Here is a 22,580-nt window from a genome sequence, read left to right as displayed (position 1 = left end):
GTCGTACCATAGAAGAAATTAATTTATCAGGTAAGCATAAATTTACTTTTTCCATTTCCCTGAGGCGGAATGACTGGGGGTTATGGTTAAGGGAAGTGACACATAACAGCTCTGCTGGGGTGCTCTTTGCTGCCTCTTGCTGGCCAGGAGTGAATATCCGATTAGTAATTGGAATGACGTCATGGACTCTCCGTCCGGGAAGAAATTTATCAGGTAAGCATAAATTTTATTTCCATCAAAAGGGGAGGAGAATTCACGGCTTCATTCATTACTATTGGGAATTAAGAACCTGGCCACCAGGAGGAGGCAGCGACACCCCAGCCAAAGGCTTAAAGGGATAGTAAACCCAAAAAATATTTTTATCTTATTAAAAACGTTTTAAAATAATAAATACATTTGTAATAGGTACCTTTGTAAAGTTTTCTTTATATTTTTTGTAATTTCAATAATTTTCAATACTGCGCCAAACCCATTTTCTAATCATTATATGGGGCCTGTTGCTATGTTCTACCTAGGTAGAAACATCATGGCGGCCCGCATGCGCAATTAAACTATTTTATTAGCAACGCATGCGCAGACTCGCCCCCCTCAGTCTACAGCAGTCTGCTGACAGTTCTTTCAAGCAGGAACCACACCTAACAGATTTTTTTCACACAATCTCATCTCCCACATCAAGAGAGTCACAGAGTGCAAATCATTCCATAAGCATCGCTTGGAGGGGCGGCTTCACACTTGCAAATGAGAAGAGACAATTAGGAGAGCAGCGTGTTTACTAGAATTCTTGTGTTTTAAACGTTGAATACGGCAGTGAGTTTGAGAGCTATGTCGGGCTTATCTCCCCCCTCCCTATGGCTGTGTTTGATTTCATGTTGAAACGGAGCCCTTACTGTCACTAGTCAAGCAAACACAGCCAGAGGGAGGGGAGATGAACCCGACAGTTAAATAAACATAGCTCTCAAACTCACTGCCGTATTCAACGTCTAAAACACATTACAGGCAGGGAAGAATTCTAGTATACACGCGGCTCTCCTTAGTGCGGGGATGAAGTGTAGGACAGAAGCAGCTTGTAAAGTCTTGCAGCACAGCTCTCATCCTGAAGCGTGGGTAATAGAGTATCTGTTCATATTGTTCCCGGTCTCCTCTGTTGCCGGTGTGAAGCTGCCCCTTCAACCAATAGGATGAATAAGCTGTGAACAGCTGTGCTTTAACGTCAGTACTGTGCATGCGATGCTGACTGAATGTAATATTTAAATTAAGGGGCCCAGCAGCTTTGCCATTGGATGGGAGGCGGATGATGGATTATATGAGCCATGCCTCATTTTATGGGCGGTCATTACCGCACATTTCATGACAATTGAACCTTTAAAATTAAGGTATGGAAAAAGCTTAATTTAATAAAAAAAAACTATTTTAAATTATTGCATTTATAATAGTAATTATAAAAATATATTTCTCCAACATAGGTGTGTCCGGTCCACGGCGTCATCCTTACTTGTGGGATATTCTCTTCCCCAACAGGAAATGGCAAAGAGCCCAGCAAAGCTGGTCACATGATCCCTCCTAGGCTCCGCCTACCCCAGTCATTCTCTTTGCCGTTGTACAGGCAACATCTCCACGGAGATGGCTTAGAGTTTTTTAGTGTTTAACTGTAGTTTTTATTATTCAATCAAGAGTTTGTTATTTTAAAATAGTGCTGGTATGTACTATTTACTCAGAAACAGAAAAGAGATGAAGATTTCTGTTTGTATGAGGAAAATGATTTTAGCACCGTAACTAAAATCCATGGCTGTTCCACACAGGACTGTTGAGAGCAATTAACTTCAGTTGGGGGAACAGTGTGCAGTCTCTTACTGCTTGAGGTATGACACATTCTAACAAGACGATGTAATGCTGGAAGCTGTCATTTTCCCTATGGGATCCGGTAAGCCATGTTTATCAAGATAGTAAATAAGGGCTTCACAAGGGCTTATTAAGACTGTAGACTTTTTCTGGGCTAAATCGATTCATTATTAACACATATTTAGCCTTGAGGAATCATTTATTCTGGGTATTTTGATATGATTATATCGGCAGGCACTGTTTTAGACACCTTATTCTTTAGGGGCTTTCCCTAATCATAGTCAGAGCCTCATTTTCGCGCCGGTATGGCGCACTTGTTTTTGAGGACAGCATGGCATGCAGCTGCATGTGTGTGGAGCTCTGATACATAGAAAAGTCTTTCTGAAGGCATCATTGGGTATCGTATTCCCCTTTGGGCTTGGTTGGGTCTCGGCAAAGCAGATTCCAGGGACTGTAAAGGGGTTAAATATAAAAACGGCTCCGGTTCCGTTATTTTAAGGGTTAAAGCTTCCAAATTTGGTGTGCAATACTTTTAAGGCTTTAAGACACTGTGGTGAAATTTTGGTGAATTTTGAACAATTCCTTCATACTTTTTCGCAATTGCAGTAATAAAGTGTGTTTAGTTTAAAATTTAAAGTGACAGTAACGGTTTTATTTTAAAACGTTTTTTGTGCTTTGTTATCAAGTTTATGCCTGTTTAACATGTCTGAACTACCGGATAGATTGTGTTCTGACTGTGGGGAAACCAAGGTTCCTTCTCATTTAACTATATGTATTTTATGTCATAAAAATATTTAGTAAAAATGATGCCCAAGATGATTCCTCAAGTGAGGGGAGTAAGCATGGTACTGCATCATCCCCTCCTTCGTCTACACCAGTCTTGCCCATACAGGAGGCCCCTAGTACATCTAGTGCGCCAATACTCCTTACTATGCAACATTTAACGGCTGTAATGGATAATTCTATCAAAAACATTTTAGCCAATATGCCCACTTATCAGCGAAAGCGCGACTGCTCTGTTTTAGAAAATTCTGTAGAGCATGAGAACGCTGATGATATGGTTTCTGAAGGGCCCCTACACCAGTCTGAGGGGGCCAGGGAGGTTTTGTCTGAGGGAGAAATTTCAGATTCAGGAAACATTTCTCAACAAGCTGAACCTGATGTGATTACTTTTAAATTTAAGTTGGAACATCTCCGCGCTCTGCTTAAGGAGGTGTTATCCAATTTGGATGATTGTGATTATCTGGTCATTCCAGAACCACTATGTAAAATGGAAAAGTTCTTAGAGGCCCCGGGGCCCCCCGAAGCTTTTCCCATATCCAAGCGGGTGGCGTACATTGTTAGTAAAGAATGGGACAGGCCCGGTATTCCTTTAGTACCTCCCCCCATATTTAAAAAAATTGTTTTCCTATAGTCGACCCCAGAAAGGACTGATGGCAGACAGTCCCCAAGGTCGAGGGGGCGGTTTCTACTCTACACAAGCGCGCCACTATACCCATAGAAGATAGTTGTGCTTTCCAAGATCCTATGGATAAAAAATTAGAAGGTCTGCTAAAAAAGATGTTTGTTCAGCAAGGTTCCCTTCTACAACCAATTGCATGCATTGTCCCTGTCACTGCAGCCGCGTGTTTCTAGTTTGATGAGCTAGGAAAGGCGATTATTAGTAATTCTTCTTCTTATGAGGAGATTATGGACAGAATTCGTGCTCTTAAATTGGCTAATTCTTTCACCCTAGACGCCACCTTGCAATTGGCTAGGTTAGCGGCGAAAAAATTCTGGGTTTGCTATTGTGGCGCAGAGCGCTTTGGTTAAAATCTTGGGCAGCGGATGCGTCTTCCAAGAACAAATTGCTTGACATTCCTTTCAAGGGGAAAACACTCTTTGGCCCTGACTTGAAAGAGATTATCTCTGATATCACTGGGGGCAAGGGCCACGCCCTTCCTCAGGATAGGTCTTTTCAAGACCAAAAATAAACCTAAGTTTCGTCCCTTTCGCAGAAACGGATCAGCCCCAAGGGCTACGTCCTCTAAGCAGGAAGGTAATACTTCTCAAGCCAATCCAGCCTGGAGACCTATGCAAGGCTGGAACAAAGGAAAGCAGGCCAGGAAACCTGCCACTGCTACCAAGACAGCATGAAATGCGGGCCCCCGATCCGGGACCGGATCTGGTGGGGGGCAGACTCTCTCTCTTCGCTCAGGCTTGGGCAAGAGATGTTCTGGATCCTTGGGCGCTAGAAATAGTCTCCCAAGGTTATTCTCTGGAGTTCAAGGGGCTTCCTCCAAGGGGGAGGTTCCACAGGTCTCAGTTGTCTTCAGACCACATAAGAAGACAGGCATTCTTACATTGGGTAGAAGACCTGCTAAAAATGGGAGTGATTCATCCTGTTCCATTAGGAGAACAAGGGATGGGGTTCTACTCCAATCTGTTCATAGTTCCCAAAAAAGAGGGAACGTTCAGACCAATCTTAGATCTCAAGATCTTGAACAAGTTTCTCAAGGTTCCATCGTTCAAGATGGAAACCATTCGAACACTTCTTCCTTCCATCCAGGAAGGTCAATTCATGACCAAGGTGGATTTCAAGGATGCGTATCTACATATTCCTATCCACAAGGAACATCATCGGTTCCTAAGGTTTGCATTCCTGGACAAGCATTTCCAGTTCGTGGCGTTTTCTTTCGGATTAGCCACTGCTCCTAGGATTTTCTCATAGGTACTAGGGTCCCTTCTGGCGGTGCTAAGACCAAGGGGCATTGCTGTAGTACCTTACTTGGACGACATTCTGATTCGAGCGTCGTCCCTTCCTCAAGTAAAGGCTCACACGGACATTGTCCTGGCCTTTCTCAGATCTCACGGATGGAAAGTGAACGTGGAAAAGAGTTCTCTATCTCCGTCAACGAGGGTTCCCTTCTTGGGAACTATAATAGACTCCTTAGAAATGAGGATTTTTCTGACAGAAGCCAGAAAAACAAAACTTCTAGACTCTTGTCGGATACTTCATTCCGTTCCTCTTCCTTCCATAGCGCAGTGCATGGAAGTGATAGGTTTGATGGTAGCGGCAATGGACATAGTTCCTTTTGTGCGCATTCATCTAAGACCATTACAACTGTTCATGCTCAGTCAGTGGAATGGGGACTATTCAGACTTGTCTCCGAAGATACAAGTAAATCAGAGGACCAGAGACTCATTCCGTTGGTGGCTGTCCCTGGACAACCTGTCACAAGGGATGACCTTCCGCAGACCAGAGTGGGTCATTGTCACGACCGACGCCAGTCTGATGGGCTGGGGCGCGGTCTGGGGATCCCTGAAAGCTCAGGGTCTTTGGTCTCGGGTAGAATCTCTTCTACCGATAAATATTCTGGAACTGAGAGCGATATTCAATGCTCTCAAAGCTTGGTCTCAGCTAGCGAGGGCCAAGTTCATACATCAACCATCAGGGGGGAACAAGGAGTTCCCTAGCGATGGAAGAAGTGACCAAAATCATTCTATGGGCGGAGTCTCACTCCTGCCACCTGTCTGCTATCCACATCCCAGGAGTGGAAAATTGGGAAGCGGATTTTCTGAGTCGTCAGACATTGCATCCGGGGGAGTGGGAACTCCATCCGGAAATCTTTGCCCAAGTCACTCAACCGTGGGGCATTCCAGACATGGATCTGATGGCCTCTCGTCAGAACTTCAGAGTTCCTTACTACGGGTACAGATCCAGGGATCCCAAGGCGGCTCTAGTGGATGCACTAGTAGCACCTTGGACCTTCAAACTAGCTTATGTGTTCCCGCCGTTTCCTCTCATCCCCAGGCTGGTAGCCAGGATCAATCAGGAGAGGGCGTCGGTGATTTTGATAGCTCCTGCGTGGCCACGCAGGACTTGGTATGCAGATCTGGTGAATATGTCATCGGCTCCACCATGGAAGCTACCTTTGAGACGAGACCTTCTTGTTCTAGGTCCGTTCGACCCACTCCAGCTGACTGCTTGGAGATTGAACGCTTGATCTTATCAAAGCGAGGGTTCTCAGATTCTGTTATTAATACTCTTGTTCAGGCCTGAAAGCCTGTAACCAGAAAAATTACCACATAATTTGGTATATCTGTTGGTGTGAATCTGCAGGATTCCCTTGGGACAAGGTTAAGATTCCTAAGAGTCTATCCTTCCTTCGAGAAGGATTGGAAAAAGGATTATCTGCAAGTCCCTTGATGGGACAGATTTCTGCCTTGTCTGTGTTACTTCACAAAAAGCTGGCAGCTGTGCCAGATGTTCTAGCCTTTGTTCAGGCTCTGGTTAGAATCAAGCCTGTTTACAAAATTTTGACTCCTCCTTGGAGTCTCAACCTAGTTCTTTCAGTTCTTCAGGGGGTTCCGTTTGAACCCTTACATTCCGTTGATATTAAGTTATTATCTTGGAAAGTTTTGTTTTTGGTTGCAATTTCTTCTGCTAGAAGAGTTTCAGAATTATCTGCTCTGCAGTGTTCTTCTCCTTATCTGGTGTTCCATGCAGATAAGGTGGTTTTGCGTACTAAACCTGGTTTTCTTCCAAAAGTTGTTTCTAACAAAAACATTAACCAGGAGATAGTTGTGCCTTCTTTGTGTCCTAATCCAGTTTCAAAGAAGGAACGTTTGTTGCACAACTTGGATGTAGTTCGTGCTCTCAAATTTTACTTAGCAGCTACTAAGGATTTCAGACAAACTTCGTCTTTGTTTGTTGTTTATTCTGGTAAACGGAGAGGTCAAAAAAGCAACTTCTACCTCTCTCTCCTTCTGGATTAAAAGCATTATCCGATTGGCTTATGAGACTGCCGGACGGCAGCCTCCTGAAAGAATCACAGCGCACTCCACTAGGGCTGTGGCTTCCACATGGGCCTTCAAGAACGAGGCTTCTGTTGATCAGATATGTAAGGCAGCGACTTGGTCTTCACTGCACACTTTTTCTAAATTTTACAAATTTGATACTTTTGCTTCTTCTGAGGCTATTTTTGGGAGAAAGGTTTTGCAAGCCGTGGTGCCTTCCATTTAGGTGACCTGATTTGCTCCCTCCCTTCATCCGTGTCCTAAAGCTTTGGTATTGGTTCCCACAAGTAAGGATGACGCCGTGGACCGGACACACCTATGTTGGAGAAAACAGAATTTATGTTTACCTGATAAATTACTTTCTCCAACGGTGTGTCCGGTCCACGGCCCGCCCTGGTTTTTTTAATCAGGTCTGATAATTTATTTTCTTTAACTACAGTCACCACGGTAACATATGGTTTCTCCTATGCAAATATTCCTCCTTAACGTCGGTCGAATGACTGGGGTAGGCGGAGCCTAGGAGGGATCATGTGACCAGCTTTGCTGGGCTCTTTGCCATTTCCTGTTGGGGAAGAGAATATCCCACAAGTAAGGATGACGCCGTGGACCGGACACACCGTTGGAGAAAGTAATTTATCAGGTAAACATAAATTCTGTTTTTAATTAGGTTCACATGGGAATCAATTTCTAACCCTTTAAATACCTTTCCCACTCCCCTCATCCCCCAGTCATTCTTTGCCTTTCGTCACAGGAGTTGACAGAGAGGTGCTGAAGATTCGGAGGTCTCTTATGGAGGGTATAACTCTTCGCAATGGGGCTGGAGTTTTAAGTAGCCCTATAAGGCTTCTCAGTGAGGGATTGGGTGAAAGTTAGAGTCCGGAGATGCAGACAGAGTCTCTTGCGAAACCATCCCGACTCATATTAACAGCTCCTACAGCAATCGGCGTTGACTAGCTTCGCAGACTGCTTTCTTCTCTCAAGTCCATGTCAGGAGCGCTGCTTTGATCTGTGACACTTGAATGGCCGTGTTCTTGTTCCACTGCATGGATTCTGGTAAGATCGTTTCATTTTATACACAATATTAACATAGAAGACAGGGCCACAGTGTGGCACCTTTTATCTTTACAGAATCATGGGTTAATATTCTTGGTAGGGGGATTATTGAACAGGGGGGGTTATACATGATATTGTTTGTGTCATTGCTGTGCTTGTGCGAATTGAGGCTCTGGCAAGTGTGGAACTATCAGGTTCTTTTTCCGGGAGTTTTTTGCCTTTTTTGGCGCGTTTTCTCCTTTAGGCAGGGGCGGTCCTGTGCGGCTCCCTTGTTACCGGGTGGAGCTTCTTCACTTCCGGTCTGATCTGCGATGGAGGAGACAAAGCGGTTTCTGTAGTCCGGGTCATAGGTAGTGGTGAGTGCCCCGGCCATTGGTGGTTATAAAGGTGCTTATGTTCTCTTTTATTCTAATAAAGCGCAAACTATGGAGGATTCTGACGCGTTAGAGGGTACTCCCTCTTTAACAAAGTCTCATACCTGTGTTTATTGTGAGGTTCTGATAGACCAGCCTGCGCAATTATGCTCCAGATACATTGAGAGGGTCGAGAACTCTAAAACTAAAAGAATGTCTAGTACCACTGAGCAGTCCACCTCTGAGGGTTCTCCGTCCCGTGAGGTACTTTCCGGAGTGGAGTCCCCTATTGCACATGTAGCGCCCCGGAGTCTGACTGTTGCTCCTTCGGGAGAGACTTGTTGGCCTCAAGATTTTGCGGATCAACTGCAGTCGGCGGTTTCCAAAGTGATCCACGCCTTACCACGCTCTGCTAAGCGCAAGCGTAGGGCCTTTCAAAGCAAACAGGCCCAGGATTTGTCCATGTCGGAAACTCCTGCAGAGTGGTTTGACAACGAGGCCCACTCCAACACTTCGGAGGGGGCTGCTCCTGGGTCAGAATCCGCGTCATCTAAAGCTCCTGCAGAGGAGCCTGGCTATAGGTTTAAGATGGAGAATTTGCGCTTTTTACTAAAGCAAGTGCTTGCTACTCTAGAGGTTCCGGAGCATAATGCTTCCGGAGGAACCTTCTATCCCTAAGTTAGATAAGGTTTATGAGGACAGGGTGGTACCCCAGACCTTCCCGGGTTCCTATAAAGATGGCTAACATTATCAAGAATGTATGGGCTCGATTAGGTTCTTCCTTTTCCCCTTCCTCGTCCTTTAAGAAACTTTTCCCTGTTCCGGAGGCTCAGTTGGAGCTGTGGGGGACCATCCCTAGGGTGGATGGGGCTATCTCCACGCTCGCTAATCGAACGACTTTTCCCCTAGAGGATAGTTAGTTGTTCAAAAAGCCCATGGATAAAAAGTTGGAGAACATGCTGAGAAAGATGTTTCAGCACACAGGGTTTGTTTTTCAGCCGGCAACAGCCGTAGCCATGGTTGCTGGAGCTGCATCATATTGGTGTGATTCCCTGTGTGGAATAATTGCGGGTGATCCCTCTTTCGCAGAGGTGCAGGAAAAGATTAAGGCTTTGAAGGTAGCCAATTTTTTCATTTGTGACGCTAATATGCAGATTATTCGCCTGAATGCTAAGGTGTCAGTTTTTTCGGTTTTAGCGCACAGAGCCTTGTGGCTAAAATTCTGGTCGACGGACATGACCTCTAAATTGAGGTTGCTGTCCATGCCTTTTCAAGGAAAGATTCTGTTCGGTCCAGGCCTGGACTCTCTTATATCCACGGGAGGCAAGGGTGCCTTGCTACCCCAGGATAAGAAATCTAAACCTAAAGAATCTACTTTTCGTCCCTTTCTTGCAGAATGGGCTAAGCGTCCACAGCCTGCCGCGAAAGCGGACCAATCCAAGGGTACTTGGAAACCTGCTCTGTCTTGGAACAAGTCCAAACAGAACAAGAAGCCCGCCAAGACCAAGTCGGCATGAAGGGGCGGCCCCCGACAGGTCTACGGACCGAGTAGGGGGGCAGGTTATCTCTCTTCTACGAAGCCTGGTTGCAGGATGTTCAGGACCCTTGGGTTCTAGAGGTCGTCTCCCAGGGTTACAAGATAGGGTTCAAGTCCTTTCCACCCAGGGGCAGATTCCTTGTGTCAAACCTGTCATCAAGGCCGGAAAAGAGAGGCCTTTCTAGGATGTGTGAGGGATCTTTTCTCTGTGGTGTTATCGTACCAGTACCCCTTGCAGAAAGGGCTCTAGGATATTATTCAAATCTGTAGTTCCAAAAAAGGAGGGCACGTTCCGCCCGATTTTGGATTTGAAATGTTTAAACAAGTTTTTGTCCGTTCCATCGTTCAAAATGGAAACGATCAGGTCCATTTTGCCCCTAGTTCAAGAGGGGCAGTTCATGACCACAATAGACTTGAAGTATGCCTACCTTCATGTTCCAATTTACAGGGACCACTTCAAGGTCCTAAGATTTACTTTTCTGGACTAGCACTTCCAGTTTGTGGCCATTCTTTCGGTCTGGTGACGGCCCAGAGAGTTTTCACAAAGGTTCTCGGGGCTCTGCTTGCAGTGGCCAGATCCAGGGGCATTGCGGTGGCGCCCTATCTGGACGACATCCTGGTTCAGGCGCTGTCCTTCAGTCTAACAGTGGACCATTCAAGGAATTTGCTCCTATTGCTTCAATCTCACGGATGGAAGGTAAACTCCGGAAAGAGCTCCCTGGTACCCAGCACCAGGGTGGATTTTTTGGGCACCATCATACTCTGTCGATTAAGATTTTCCTCACGGATCAAAGATGCAGGAAGCTTGCGTCCACCTGTCTGGCCCTTCGCTCCTCAGTGGCTCAATGTATGGAGGTGATTGGACTCCAGCATAGACGTCATTCCATTTGCCAGGTTTCATCTCAGGCCTCTTCAATTATGCATATTGAGGCAGTGGAACGGCAATCATTCAGATCTGTCACAGCTGATATCCATGGATGTGCAGGCTCGGACCTCCCTCTCTTGGTGGATCTGCCCGGAACAACTGTCCATGGTGACATCCTTCTTGAGACCGTCCTGGGAGGTCGTGACCACGGAAGTGAGTCTAACGGGATGGGGAGCTGTTTGGGGTGGATGGAGCAGGGATAATGGTTTGGCTGGAGTCCCTTTTACCGATGAATATCCTGGAACTTCGAGCGATCTACAATGCTCTGATGGCGTGGTCCCGTCTGGGGACGTTCAACTTTATAAGGTTTCAGACAGACATTACCTTGGTGGCTTACATCAACCAACAGGGGGGTACGAGGAGCTCCCTCGCAATGAGGGAGGTGTCTCGGATCCTGGAATGGGCGTAGTCCCACAACTGCTCTTTCACCGATCCACATTCCGGGTGTGGACAACTGGGAAGCGGACTTCCTCAGCAGGCGAACATTCCATCCGGGGGAATGGTCTCTTAATCCCGAGGTGTTTGCAGAGATTTGCCTCAAATGGGGGACGCCGGAGATAGGTCGCATGGCGTCCAGACTCAATAACAAACTTCCCTGATACGGGTCGAGGGACCCCCAGGCAGAACTGATAGATGCATTAGCGGTGCCTTGGGGGTTCGATCTAGCATACATTTTTTCCTACCTTACCACTTCTACCTCGTATAGTGGCAAGCATAAAGCAGGAGAGAGCGTCGACCATTCTGATTGCTCCTTTGTGGCCGCGGAGGACGTGGTTTGCGGATCTGGTGGGGATGTCATCCTCTCCGCCGTGGAGGTTACCCTGTTGCAGGGATCTGCTGGAACAGGGTCCTTTCCAACATCAAAATCTCGATTCTCTGAGGCTGACTGCGTGGAGATTGAACGCTTAGTCCTAGCCAAGAGAGGTCTTTCTGAAAGTGTGATTGACACTCTAGTTCAGGCAAGAAAGCCAGTCACTCAACGCATCTACCATGAGGTGTGGAGGACTTGCTTGGCCTGGTGTGAGAAACATGGATACCCTTGGCACAAGGTGAGGGTTTCCAGAATTCCGTCTTTTCTTCAAGAGGGTTTGGAGAAGTGTTTTGCCGCTAGTTCCTTAAAGGGACAGATTTCGGCATAATCTGTTTTGTTGCATAGGAGACTCGCTGAGCTCCCTGACATTCAATCCTTTGTTCAGGCTCTGTCTTTAATCATCAGGCTCTGTCTTTAATCATCAGGCTCTGTCTTTAATCATCAGGCTCTGTCTTTAATCATCAGGCTCTGTCTTTAATCATCAGGCTCTGTCTTTAATCATCATGTCTTTAATCATCATGTCTTTAATCATCATGTCTTTAATCATCAGGCTCTGTCTTTAATCATCAGGCTCTGTCTTTAATCATCAGGCTCTGTCTTTAATCATCAGGCTCTGTCTTTAATCATCAGGCTCTGTCTTTAATCATCAGGCTCTGTCTTTAATCATCAGGCTCTGTCTTTAATCATCAGGCTCTGTCTTTAATCATCAGGCTCTGTCTTTAATCATCAGGCTCTGTCTTTAATCATCAGGCTCTGTCTTTAATCATCAGGCTCTGTCTTTAATCATCAGGCTCTGTCTTTAATCATCAGGCTCTGTCTTTAATCATCAGGCTCTGTCTTTAATCATCAGGCTCTGTCTTTAATCATCAGGCTCTGTCTTTAATCATCAGGCTCTGTCTTTAATCATCAGGCTCTGTCTTTAATCATCAGGCTCTGTCTTTAGGCAGTCTGCTCCCCCATGGAGCTTAAACTTGGTCCTTAAGGTTTTGCAGCAGGTTCCGTTTGAACCTATGCATTCTCTTGACATTAAGGTTCTGTCCTGGAAGGCTCTCTTCCTGTTGGCCATTGATTTGGCTTGCAGAGTATCCGAACTGGCGGCCTTGCAACATGTGCCCCTTATCTGGTTTTTAATACGGTTAAGGCTGTTCTTCCCACTGGCTTGGGGTTTCTCCCCAAGGTGGTGTCCAATCGTAACATCAATCAGGAAATAGTTGTTCCTTCTTTGTGTCCTAACCCTTCTTCGAAGGAGCGGTTACTTCATAATCTAGATGTGGTCCGTGCCCTGAAATTCTATCTTCAGGCTACAAAGGACTTCAGGCAATCTACATCTTTTTGTTGTGTATTCCATGAAGCGCAGGGGTCAGAGGGCTTCTGCTACTTCTTTGTCTTTTTTGCTGAGGAGCTTGATCCGTTTGGCTTACGAGACAGCGGGACATAAGCCTCCTCAGAGGATCACGGCTCATTCCACTAGAGCGGGGGCTTTGTCTTGGGCCTTCAAAAATGAGGCGGCTACTTGGTCTTCCTTGCATACTTTCACAAACTTTTAAAAATTTTACGTTTTTGCTTCTGCGGAAGTGGCTTTTGGGAGAAAGGTTCTACAGGTTGTGGTGCCCTCAGATTAGGGTCCGCCTTTTACCCTCCCAGTTTCATTTAGTGTTCTCTAGAGCTTGGGTATATGTTCCCAATAGTAATGAATGAAGCTGTGGACTCTGCTCCCCTTTAGATGGAAAACATAAATTATGCTTACCTGATAATTTAATTTCCGTCGTGGGGAGGAGAGTCCACGGCTCCCGCCGTATCTCCGGCGGGCGGACCTAAATTTAATTTATCTTCTGGCACCATTTATACCCTGATATTTCTCCTATTGTTCCTTGTTCCCTCGTGAGATTGACTGGGGGATGAGGGGAGTGGGAGAGGTATTTAAGCCTTTGGCTGGGTGTCTTTGCCTCCTCCTGGTGGCCAGGTTCTGTATTTCCCAACAGTAATGAATGAAGCCGTGGACTCTCCTCCCCACGATGGAAATGAAATTATCAGGTAAGCATAATTAGTTTTTTTTTTGTAATAGGTAACTGATATTAAAGAAAGTAAACGTCTAAAATCAAACAATTGATGTTTCCTATACCTATTCATTTTGATGTGAAATATTCTTTACAGTTGCTGCGCCAACGCTGTTTTTAGTCCAAACTGTGTAAATGTCTTTGACTGTTTTTAATTTAAAAACAATGCTAGCATTTAATGTGTGCACATTCTGCTTTAAATTTAGGAGTACATTCAAATGCTGATGCCTCCACTTATTCAAAAATGGAATGTACTGAAGGATGAGGACAAAGATCTTTTCCCTTTACTTGAGGTAAGTGTTCTGTAACAATCATTTTTTTTTTTTTTTTTTTTTTTAATAATGTTTTTATTGAGGCAAACAAAACAGTAAGTAAAACATTTACATATTGCAGGGCAGCATCACAGAAAACAGTAATATAAGACATTTGTTACATCCGTACACCACTAGAAAGTCAAGTCTTGCCCAGCCGGGCAAAAAATTAGCCTTCATCAGTACACCTCATTTTATTATTTAATCTTCCCAGTGTCGTCAATGCTACAGAGATCCACCCAAGGGATCTGAAAACTGGAGTATAGCTGAGGACATATCATTAGTAACTCAGTTTTAGTTTAAGTCGCGTAAAGAAACCAGTAAAAAATCTTATCTTAAACCGTCATCAGGTTAAAGGTTAAGTAAAATAATAATACAACTAACAGACTAAATGTAGGAAAGAGTATATATGTAAACACAGCTATTTTATTCTTATTAGGGCCCAAAGAGCAGCTAAACTCTTTGGCAGAGTTTCGTAGCCTCTGCCCTGTCCAAACAGGAATGGAGGGATAATGCAGGGAATAAAAATTACTTAATCATTACCGCATTGGGGCTAAGAGTGTGTATATTCGCCATTTCTAAAAACACTAAGTGAATGGGATAAAGCAGCTATGTTGGAAACTTCTTCAGATACGATATACTCCTGAGTTATATATAGGTTCAGCCAGACCAAAAGGGAAAACTCTTTCGTGATAACAATAAGTTGAGACATAAAATAATTAACTCATACAACATTAAAGACAATCTAAGGGTTGGCATATTAGCTACATATAATCTTACAAATATACTTTTGCTGGTACCTAAGAAGAAAAGATCTGCAAGCCTATAAAACTTCAGGATAATTAAATTTTGGGTCACAGTTTACACAAGAACCCCCAACTTTCACTGTGTGGCTGTACAAGAATACATAAAAAAAACAGAATGGTCTTAATTATCCAAGGAACATTTCAGTCTTATTGTCCCATTCACTGTATGCTCAAGTATGTGTACACCAAAACAGATCCAACCCAATTAGCCTCTTTTGCCCTTGTAGAACACAGCACACCCATATATTCCTTCGGTGACTATCTAATTGTTTCTAGGTTGTCAGTCCTAAAAGAAAATCGGGTATGCTGCAATGTATAGCCACGTGGAAGTTAGCTAAGCTGAGTGCAATATAGTATTAATAGCTAGCACTATGTGCAGCTAAGAGGTATAAACTTCTCCTACAATATGTTTGTATATGGGACCATTTGTCCTTAGCTCTATAAATGTATGCAGAAGAATAAAACTTCCCAATGTCTACAAATAGAATACTAGAAACATAGATATTACAGCTCCAGATTGCTCAACTAGTAGCTTAAAATATATAGGCATTCAAAAGGTGGCTGTGAGACATGCATCCAACCTCATAGACTTCAAGGGAATGTAGACAGAGAATAACACATACTACCCGTCTAAAGGACATAATCACAGTAAATATATGCATAAATGGTCTCTAAGCACAGTATGAGTAAGGAAACGCACACAATATATACAACAGTAATGAAGTCTCTCTTGTGCACAGTAATGAATAACAGCTTCCATAGACTTTTGGGTAGGAAACACAGCATAAAAATATAAAATAGTTCCTTTGCAGGAGGCAATAGACATTTTCCATAGAGGCAGCCTTAGTTGAATTTAGATATGAATGTCTGAAAGAGCCGGGGTGACGAGTGTCATAGATCCCAGAGTAAAGTGCTCAAACTAACCCACTCCTACACGACTGGCTTTACATACCAGATAGCAATAAATATGCTGCACTAGGTAGGTCAGATAAGTCCTCCCCAAAATCCAAAGTAAGATAGGGCCGCACACGAGGGAGCCAGCCGTTCTCATCCAAAGTAAGATATGGCTGCACACGAGGGAGCCAGCTGTTCTCCCCCCCCCCCCCCCCCCCCGATTTGGAAAAATTGTGCACTTTATTTCTTAAAGGCATAGTACTTCTTTTTCAAACATTTGTTTTCATCAATAAATAAAGTGTTTCACAACTTTTGTGGTTATTACTAGCCTGTTCAACATGTCTGACATTGAGGAAAGTCAATGCTCTGTGTTTAGAAGCCATTGTGGAACCCCCTCTTACATTGTGTCCTCCTTGTACTGAAAGGGCCTTACACTGTAAAGTACATATTTTAGGTGATAAAAGTATGTCTAAGGATGATTCTCAGTCTGAAGAGAATCAGGTTATGCCATCCAATTCTCCCCAAGTGTCACAACCTTTAACGCCCACTCAAGCGACGCCAAGTACATCTAGTGCGTCTCTTACTCTGCAAGATATGGCTGCAGTTATGTCTACTACCCTTACAGAGGTATTATCTAAACTGCCAGTTTTACAGGGAAAACGCAGTAGGTCAGGTATTAAGGTACATACTGAACCCTTTGATGCCTTATTGGCCATTTCCGATGTACCCTCACAGTGCTCTGAAATTAGGCTTGAACACCTCCGCCTGTTACTCCGGGAGGTTTTAGCGACTCTGGATGATTGTAACCCTATTGTGATACCGCCACAGAAATTGTGTAAGATGGACAAATATCTACTTACACTGATGTGTTTCCAGTTCCTAAAAGAATTTCGGACATTGTTACAAAGGAATGGGATAGACCAGGTATACCGTTCTCTCCCCCTCCTAATTTTAAGAAAATGTTTCCCATATCTGACACCATTAGGGATTCTTGGCAAACGGTCCCTAAGGTGGAGGGAGCTATTTCTACCCTGGCTAAGCGTACAACTATACCTATTGAGGACAGTTGTGCTTTCAAACATCCTATGTATAAAAAGTTAGAGGGTCTTCTAAAGAAATTATTCATCAGGGTTTCCTTTTATAACCTATAGCTTGCATTGTTACAGTTACTACTGCAGCAGCTTTTTGGTTTGATGCTCTAGTAGAGTCTCTTAAGGTTGACACCCAATTAGATGACATTTTGGATAGAATTAAGGCTCTCAAGCTAGCTAATTCTTTTATTACCGATGCCGCTTTTCAAATGGCTAAATTAGCGGCGAAAAATGCAGGTTTTGCCATTTTAGCGCGTAGAGCGTTATGGCTCAAATCTTCGTCTGCTGATGTGTCGTCAAAATCTAAGCTTTTAGCTATTCCTTTTAAAGGTAAGACCCTATTCGGGCCTGAATTGAAGGAAATCGTTTCTGACATTACTGGAGGTAAAGGTCATTCCCTGCCTCAGGATAAGTCTGTTAAGATGAGGGGTAAACAAAATAATTTTCGTTCCTTTCGAAACTTTAAAGGAGGACCCTCTGCTTCCTCTTCCGCCACAAAGCAGGAAGGGAATTTTGCTCAATCCAAGTCAGTCTGGAGACCTAACCAGGCCTGGAATAAAGGTAAACAAGCCAAGAAGCCCACTGCTGCTACCAAGACAGCATGAAGGGGCAGCCCCCAATCCGGGACCGGATTTAGAAGGGGGCAGACTTTCTCTCTTTGCTCAGGCTTGGGTAAGGGATGTTCAGGATCCTTGGGCATTGGAAATTGTGACCCAGGGGTATCAGCTGGAATTCAAAGATTTTCTCCCAAGAGGGAGATTTCATCTTTCACGTTTTTCTGTAGACTAGACAAAAAGAGAGGCGTTCGTACGCTGTGTAAAAGACCTCTATACCATGGGGGTAATCTTTCCAGTTCCAAAACTAGAACAGGGACAGGGGTTTTACTCAAATCTGTTCGTGGTTCCCAAAAAAGAGGGAACTTTCAGACCAATTTTAGATCTTAAATGCCTAAACAAATTTCTCAGAGTCCCATCGTTCAAGATGGAAACTATACGAACAATTTTGCCAATGATCCAGGAGGTTCAATATATGACCACCGTGGACCTGAAGGATGCGTATCTTCACATTCCTATCCACAAGGATTATCATCAGTTTCTCTAAGGTTTGCCTTTCTGGACGAACACTATCAGTTCGTAGCCCTTCCTTTCGGGTTGGCCACAGCTCCCAGAATCTTCACAAAGGTGCTAGGGTCCCTTCTGGCGGTTCTCAGACCGCGGGGCATAGCAGTGGCGCCCTATCTGGACGATATTTTGATCCAGGCGTCAACGTATCATCTGTCCAAATCTAACACGGACATCGTGTTGGCATTTCTGAGAACTCAAGGTTGGAAAGTGAATATAGAAAAGAGTTCACTAGTTCCACTAACAAGAGTTCCATTCTTGGGAAGTCTGATAGACTCGGTAGACATGAAAATATTTCTGACAGAGGTCAGAAAATCAAAGATTATAAATACTTGCCGAGCACTTCAGTCCATTCCTTGGCCATCAGTGGCTCAGTGTATGAAGGTCATTGGATTAATGGTAGCGGCAATGGACATTGTTCCGTTTGCTCGCTTTCATCTCAGACCACTGCAGCTGTGCATGCTCAGACAGTGGAATGGGGATTATGCAAATTTATCTCCTCAGATAAATCTGGATCTAGAGACCAGAGACTCTCTTCTTTGGTGGTTGTCACAGGATCATCTGTCCCAGGGAATGTGCTTCCGCAGGCCAGCATGGGTAATAATGATGACGGACGCCAGCCTCTTGGGCTGGGGTGCAGTCTGGAATTCCCTAAAGGCTCAGGGTGTTTGGACTCAGGTGGAGTCTCTACTGCCAATCAATATTCTGGAACTGAGAGCAATATTAAACGCGCTTCAATCGTGGTCTCAGTTGGCTTTGGCCAAATTCATAAGATTCCAGTCGGACAATATCACGACTGTAGCATATATCAATCATCAAGGGGGAACAAGGAGTTCTCTAGCGATGATAGAGGTTTCAAAGATAATCCGATGGGCGGAGGCTCACTCTTGCCATCTATCAGCAATCTATATCCCAGGAGTAGAGAACTGGGAAGCGGATTTTCTAAGTCGTCATACTTTTCATCCAGGGGAGTGGGAACTCCATGTGGAGGTGTTTGCATCATTGATTCGTCAATGGGGCACACCGGAATTGGATCTGATGGCATCTCGTGAGAATGCCAAACTTTCTCATTACGGGTTCAGGTCAAGGGATCCCCAAGCTGTACTGGTAGATGCTCTAGCAGTACCTTGGTCGTTCAACCTGGCTTATGTGTTTCCACCATTTCCTCTCCTGCCTCGTGTGATTGCAAGAATCAAACAGGAGAGAGCTTCGCTAATTCTAATAGCGCCTGCATGGCCACGCAGGACTTGGTATGCGGATCTAGTGGACATGTCCTCTCTGCCACTGTGGAAACTTCCATTGAGACAGGACCTTCTCATCCAAGGTCCGTTCCAACATCCAAATCTAAATTCTCTGCAGCTGACTGCCTGGAGATTGAACGCTTGATTTTATCTAAGCGGGGATTCTCTGAGTCGGTCATTGATACTTTGATTCAGGCTTGCAAGCCTGTCACTAGAAAGATTATCATAAGATATGGCGTAAATATCTTTATTGGTGCGAATCCAAGGGCTACTCATGGAGTAGGGTTAGGATTCCTAGGATTTTGTCCTTTCTCCAAGAAGGATTGGAGAAGGGATTATCAGCTAGTTCCTTAAAGGGACTCATTTCTGCTTTGTCAATTTTACTACACAAGCATCTGGAGGATGTCCCAGACGTTCAGTCTTTTTGTCAGGCTTTAATCAGAATCAAGCCTGTGTTTAAACCTATTGCTCCGCCATGGAGCTTGAATTTAGTTCTCAATGTTCTTCAAGGGGTTCCGTTTGAACCCATGCATTCCATAGATATTAAGCTTTTATCTTGGAAAGTTTTGTTTTTAGTTGCTATCTCTTCTGCTCGAAGAGTTTCTGAGCTTTCTGCGTTACAATGTGACTCGCCTTATCTTATATTCCATTCTGATAAGGTGGTTTTGCGTACTAAACCTGGATTCCTTCCTAAGGTTGTTTAAAATAAGAATATTAATCAAGAAATTGTTGTTCCTTCCTTGTGTCCTAATCCTTCTAAGAAGGAACGTCTGTTACATAACTTGGACGTGGTCCATGCCTTAAAGTTTTACTTACAAGCGACCAAGGATTTCCGTCAAACATCTTCTCTATTTGTTGTTTTTTCTGGAAAACATAGGGGTCAAAAAGCTACGGCTACCTCTCTTTCTTTGTGGCTGAAAAACATAATCCACCTGGCATACGAGACTGCTGGACAGCAGCCCCCTGAAAAAGTTACGGCTCATTCTACTAGAGCTGTGGCTTCCACATGGGCATTAAAAATGATGCTTCTGTTGAACAGATTTGTAAGGCTGCGACTTGGTCCTCCCTTCATACTTTTTCCAAATTTTCCAAATTTGATACTTTCTTCTGGGAGAAAAGTTCCATGCAGTGGTGCCTTCCGTTTAGGTATCTGTCTTGTCCCTGCCTTTCATCCGTGTCCTGTTGCTTTGGTATTGTATCCCACAAGTAAGGATGAATCCGTGGACTCGTCGTATCTTGTAGAAGAAAAGGAAATGTATGCGTACCTGATAAATTGATTTCTTCTACGATAAGACGAGTCCATGGCCCGCCCTGTCTTTTAAGACAGAATTTATTTTATTTCAAAACTTCAGTCACCTCTGCACCTTTTAGCTTTTCTTTTCCTATACCTTCGGTCGAATGACTGGGGGTGGAGAGAAGGGAGGAGCTATATATACAGCTCTGCTTTGGTGCTCTTTGCCACTTCCTGTTAGCAGGAGGATAATATCCCACAAGTAAGGATGAATCTGTGGACTCGTCGTATTGTAGAATAAATCAATTTATCAGGTAAGCATAAATTTCCTTTTCTTTCATGTAATTAGCAAGAGTCCATGAGCTAGTGACGTATGGGATATACAGTCCTACCAGGAGGGGCAAAGTTTCCCAAACCTTAAAATGCCTATAAATACACCCCTCACCACACCCACAATTCAGTTTTATAAACTTTGCCTCCCATGGAGGTGGTGAAGTAAGTTTGTGCTAGATTCTACATTGATATGCGCTTCGCAGCAGGCTGGAGCCCGGTTTTCCTCTCAGAGTGCAGTGAATGTCAGAGGGATGTGAAGAAGAGTATTGCCTATTTGAATTCAATGGTCTCCTTCTACGGGATCTATTTCATAGGTTCTCTGTTATCGGTCGTAGAGATTTCTTCTCCTACCTCCCTTTTCAGATCGACGATATACTCTTATATACCATTACCTCTACTGATTCTTGTTTCAGTACTGGTCTGGCTATCTACTATATGTAGATGAGTGTCCTGGGGTAAGTAAATCTTATTTTTTTTGTGACACTCTAAGCTATGGTTGGGCACTTTATATGTAAAGTTCTAAATATATGTCTATAAACTTATATTTGCCTTGATTCAGGATAATCCGTATTCCTTTAAAATTCAGACTGTCAGTTTCATTATTTGGGATAATGCTTTTCAAATTATTTTTTCTTTACCTTGAAAATTTTCAATTGACCATTTTTTCCTGCGTGCTGTTAGGCTCGCGGGGGCAGAAAATGTTTCTTTTTATTGCGTAATTTTTGGCGCGGACTTTTTTTTCGCAAAAATTTGTCATTTCCGGCGCCGTAGTTGACGCCGGAAGTTGTATTCTGTTAACGTCATTTTTTGACGCATGCGTATTCAGACATTTTTGTGCACCAAAAAATGTGGGCGTCGGTTTCGGCGTCAGAGGAGGTGGCGTCATATTTAGCGCCAAATATATTGGCGTTGTATTTGGCGCTAATAATGTGGGCGTCGTATTTGGCGCCAAAAAATGTGGGCATCTTTTTTGTTCCACTTTTTTCCTCACATTATTTAAACCTCACTTTTTTTATTGCTTCTGGTTTCCAGAAGCTTATTATTTTGCATTCTTTCCCATTCCTGAAACTGTCATTTAAGGAATTTGATAATTTTGCTTTAAATTTTGTTTTTTTCGATTACATATTGCAAGATTTCACTGTTCCTGTTTCAAAACGTTCTAAGGGATTCCGTTGACTGAGTTCAGTCCTACCAAAGCTAAGTTAATTTATTTTCAATGTTATGAATGTTTATCTTTAGCTATGGTTTGTTATAAGTTTCATGTTAAACTTTTATATGCAGAATCCATTAGTATTTATGCTTTATAAATTGCTATTCTTTTTACATCTTATGTACAAGAAATAATTAGAAGTTTTATAAGAATATTTTTCTGATTCTATTTTAAAGGCTTTGTCTGACTTCATGCCTTCTAATAAAATTTTAAGGTCTTTTTCAAACTTCTTTTTTAATTTTTGAAGTTTCAAATGACCAACAAAATGCTAATTTATCTTTTCTGGTGATGTTTTTTTCTCATTCAGAATTTTCTTCATCAGATATTGACACTAACAAATCTACTTTTTTATTTTTTTATTCCAGTACATTTGTTCTTTGTTGAAAAGGTGTTGATTATTTTGGATAGTAAGGTAGCTAGTTCTTTTTCAAGACTAGCTAACATTTTATTTCTGCTTATTTATTCTGTGTTTTCAGAGGTTTTTCCAGTTCCTCTTACTAGGGAATGGAATAGGCTGAGAATTTTCTTTTATTCCTTCTTCAAAGGTTTTAAACTATATTCTTTGCCGGCAGTTAAATTCAATTTGGAGGGTTCTCCAATTTATTGGGGCTATCTCTACTCCTACTAATTATGCTATTGTTTCTATAGCAAAATAGTATTTATTTTTCTTTAGATGGTTGTATCTTATTTATGGAAAATTATTTTGTTTCAGGTACTTTTCTTGGACCTGTGATTTATTTGGATGATGTTGCAATTGCTTAATTTTTTCTGTTTACTTTAAGATCAAGTATCAGATTATGATTTATTTTAGCATTGTTAAAGGGACAAAATTTACTAGACTAGGTGCTGTTGCATTTGTCTTGTTGTTTTGCATTTATTGATTTTGCAAGTCCAGTGTATTGACTGGTCCTTTAACTTGACTATCATGCTAATAATTTCATTTGTATCTTCATTTTATTGAATATTTTTGCAAATGAGGTGTAATCTA

General features: G+C 43.3%; 1 protein-coding gene across 1 annotated transcript in view; it reads left to right on the top strand.

Moving 5' to 3' along the window:
* TNPO1 (transportin 1) overlaps positions 1 to 22,580 on the top strand; it is a 949,742-nt gene that overhangs the window by 532,135 nt on the left and 395,027 nt on the right. Inside the window, exon 13 of the mRNA XM_053699707.1 lies at positions 13,561 to 13,647. Coding sequence (XP_053555682.1) covers positions 13,561 to 13,647 — 87 coding nt within the window. The remainder of the gene's footprint in view (positions 1 to 13,560; positions 13,648 to 22,580) is intronic.

Source organism: Bombina bombina, chromosome 2 (assembly GCF_027579735.1).
Source record: "Bombina bombina isolate aBomBom1 chromosome 2, aBomBom1.pri, whole genome shotgun sequence".
Taxonomy (NCBI): Eukaryota; Metazoa; Chordata; class Amphibia; order Anura; family Bombinatoridae; genus Bombina; species Bombina bombina.
Note: the sequence above shows the minus strand (reverse complement) of the source record. Positions and strands in the feature narration are given on the sequence as shown.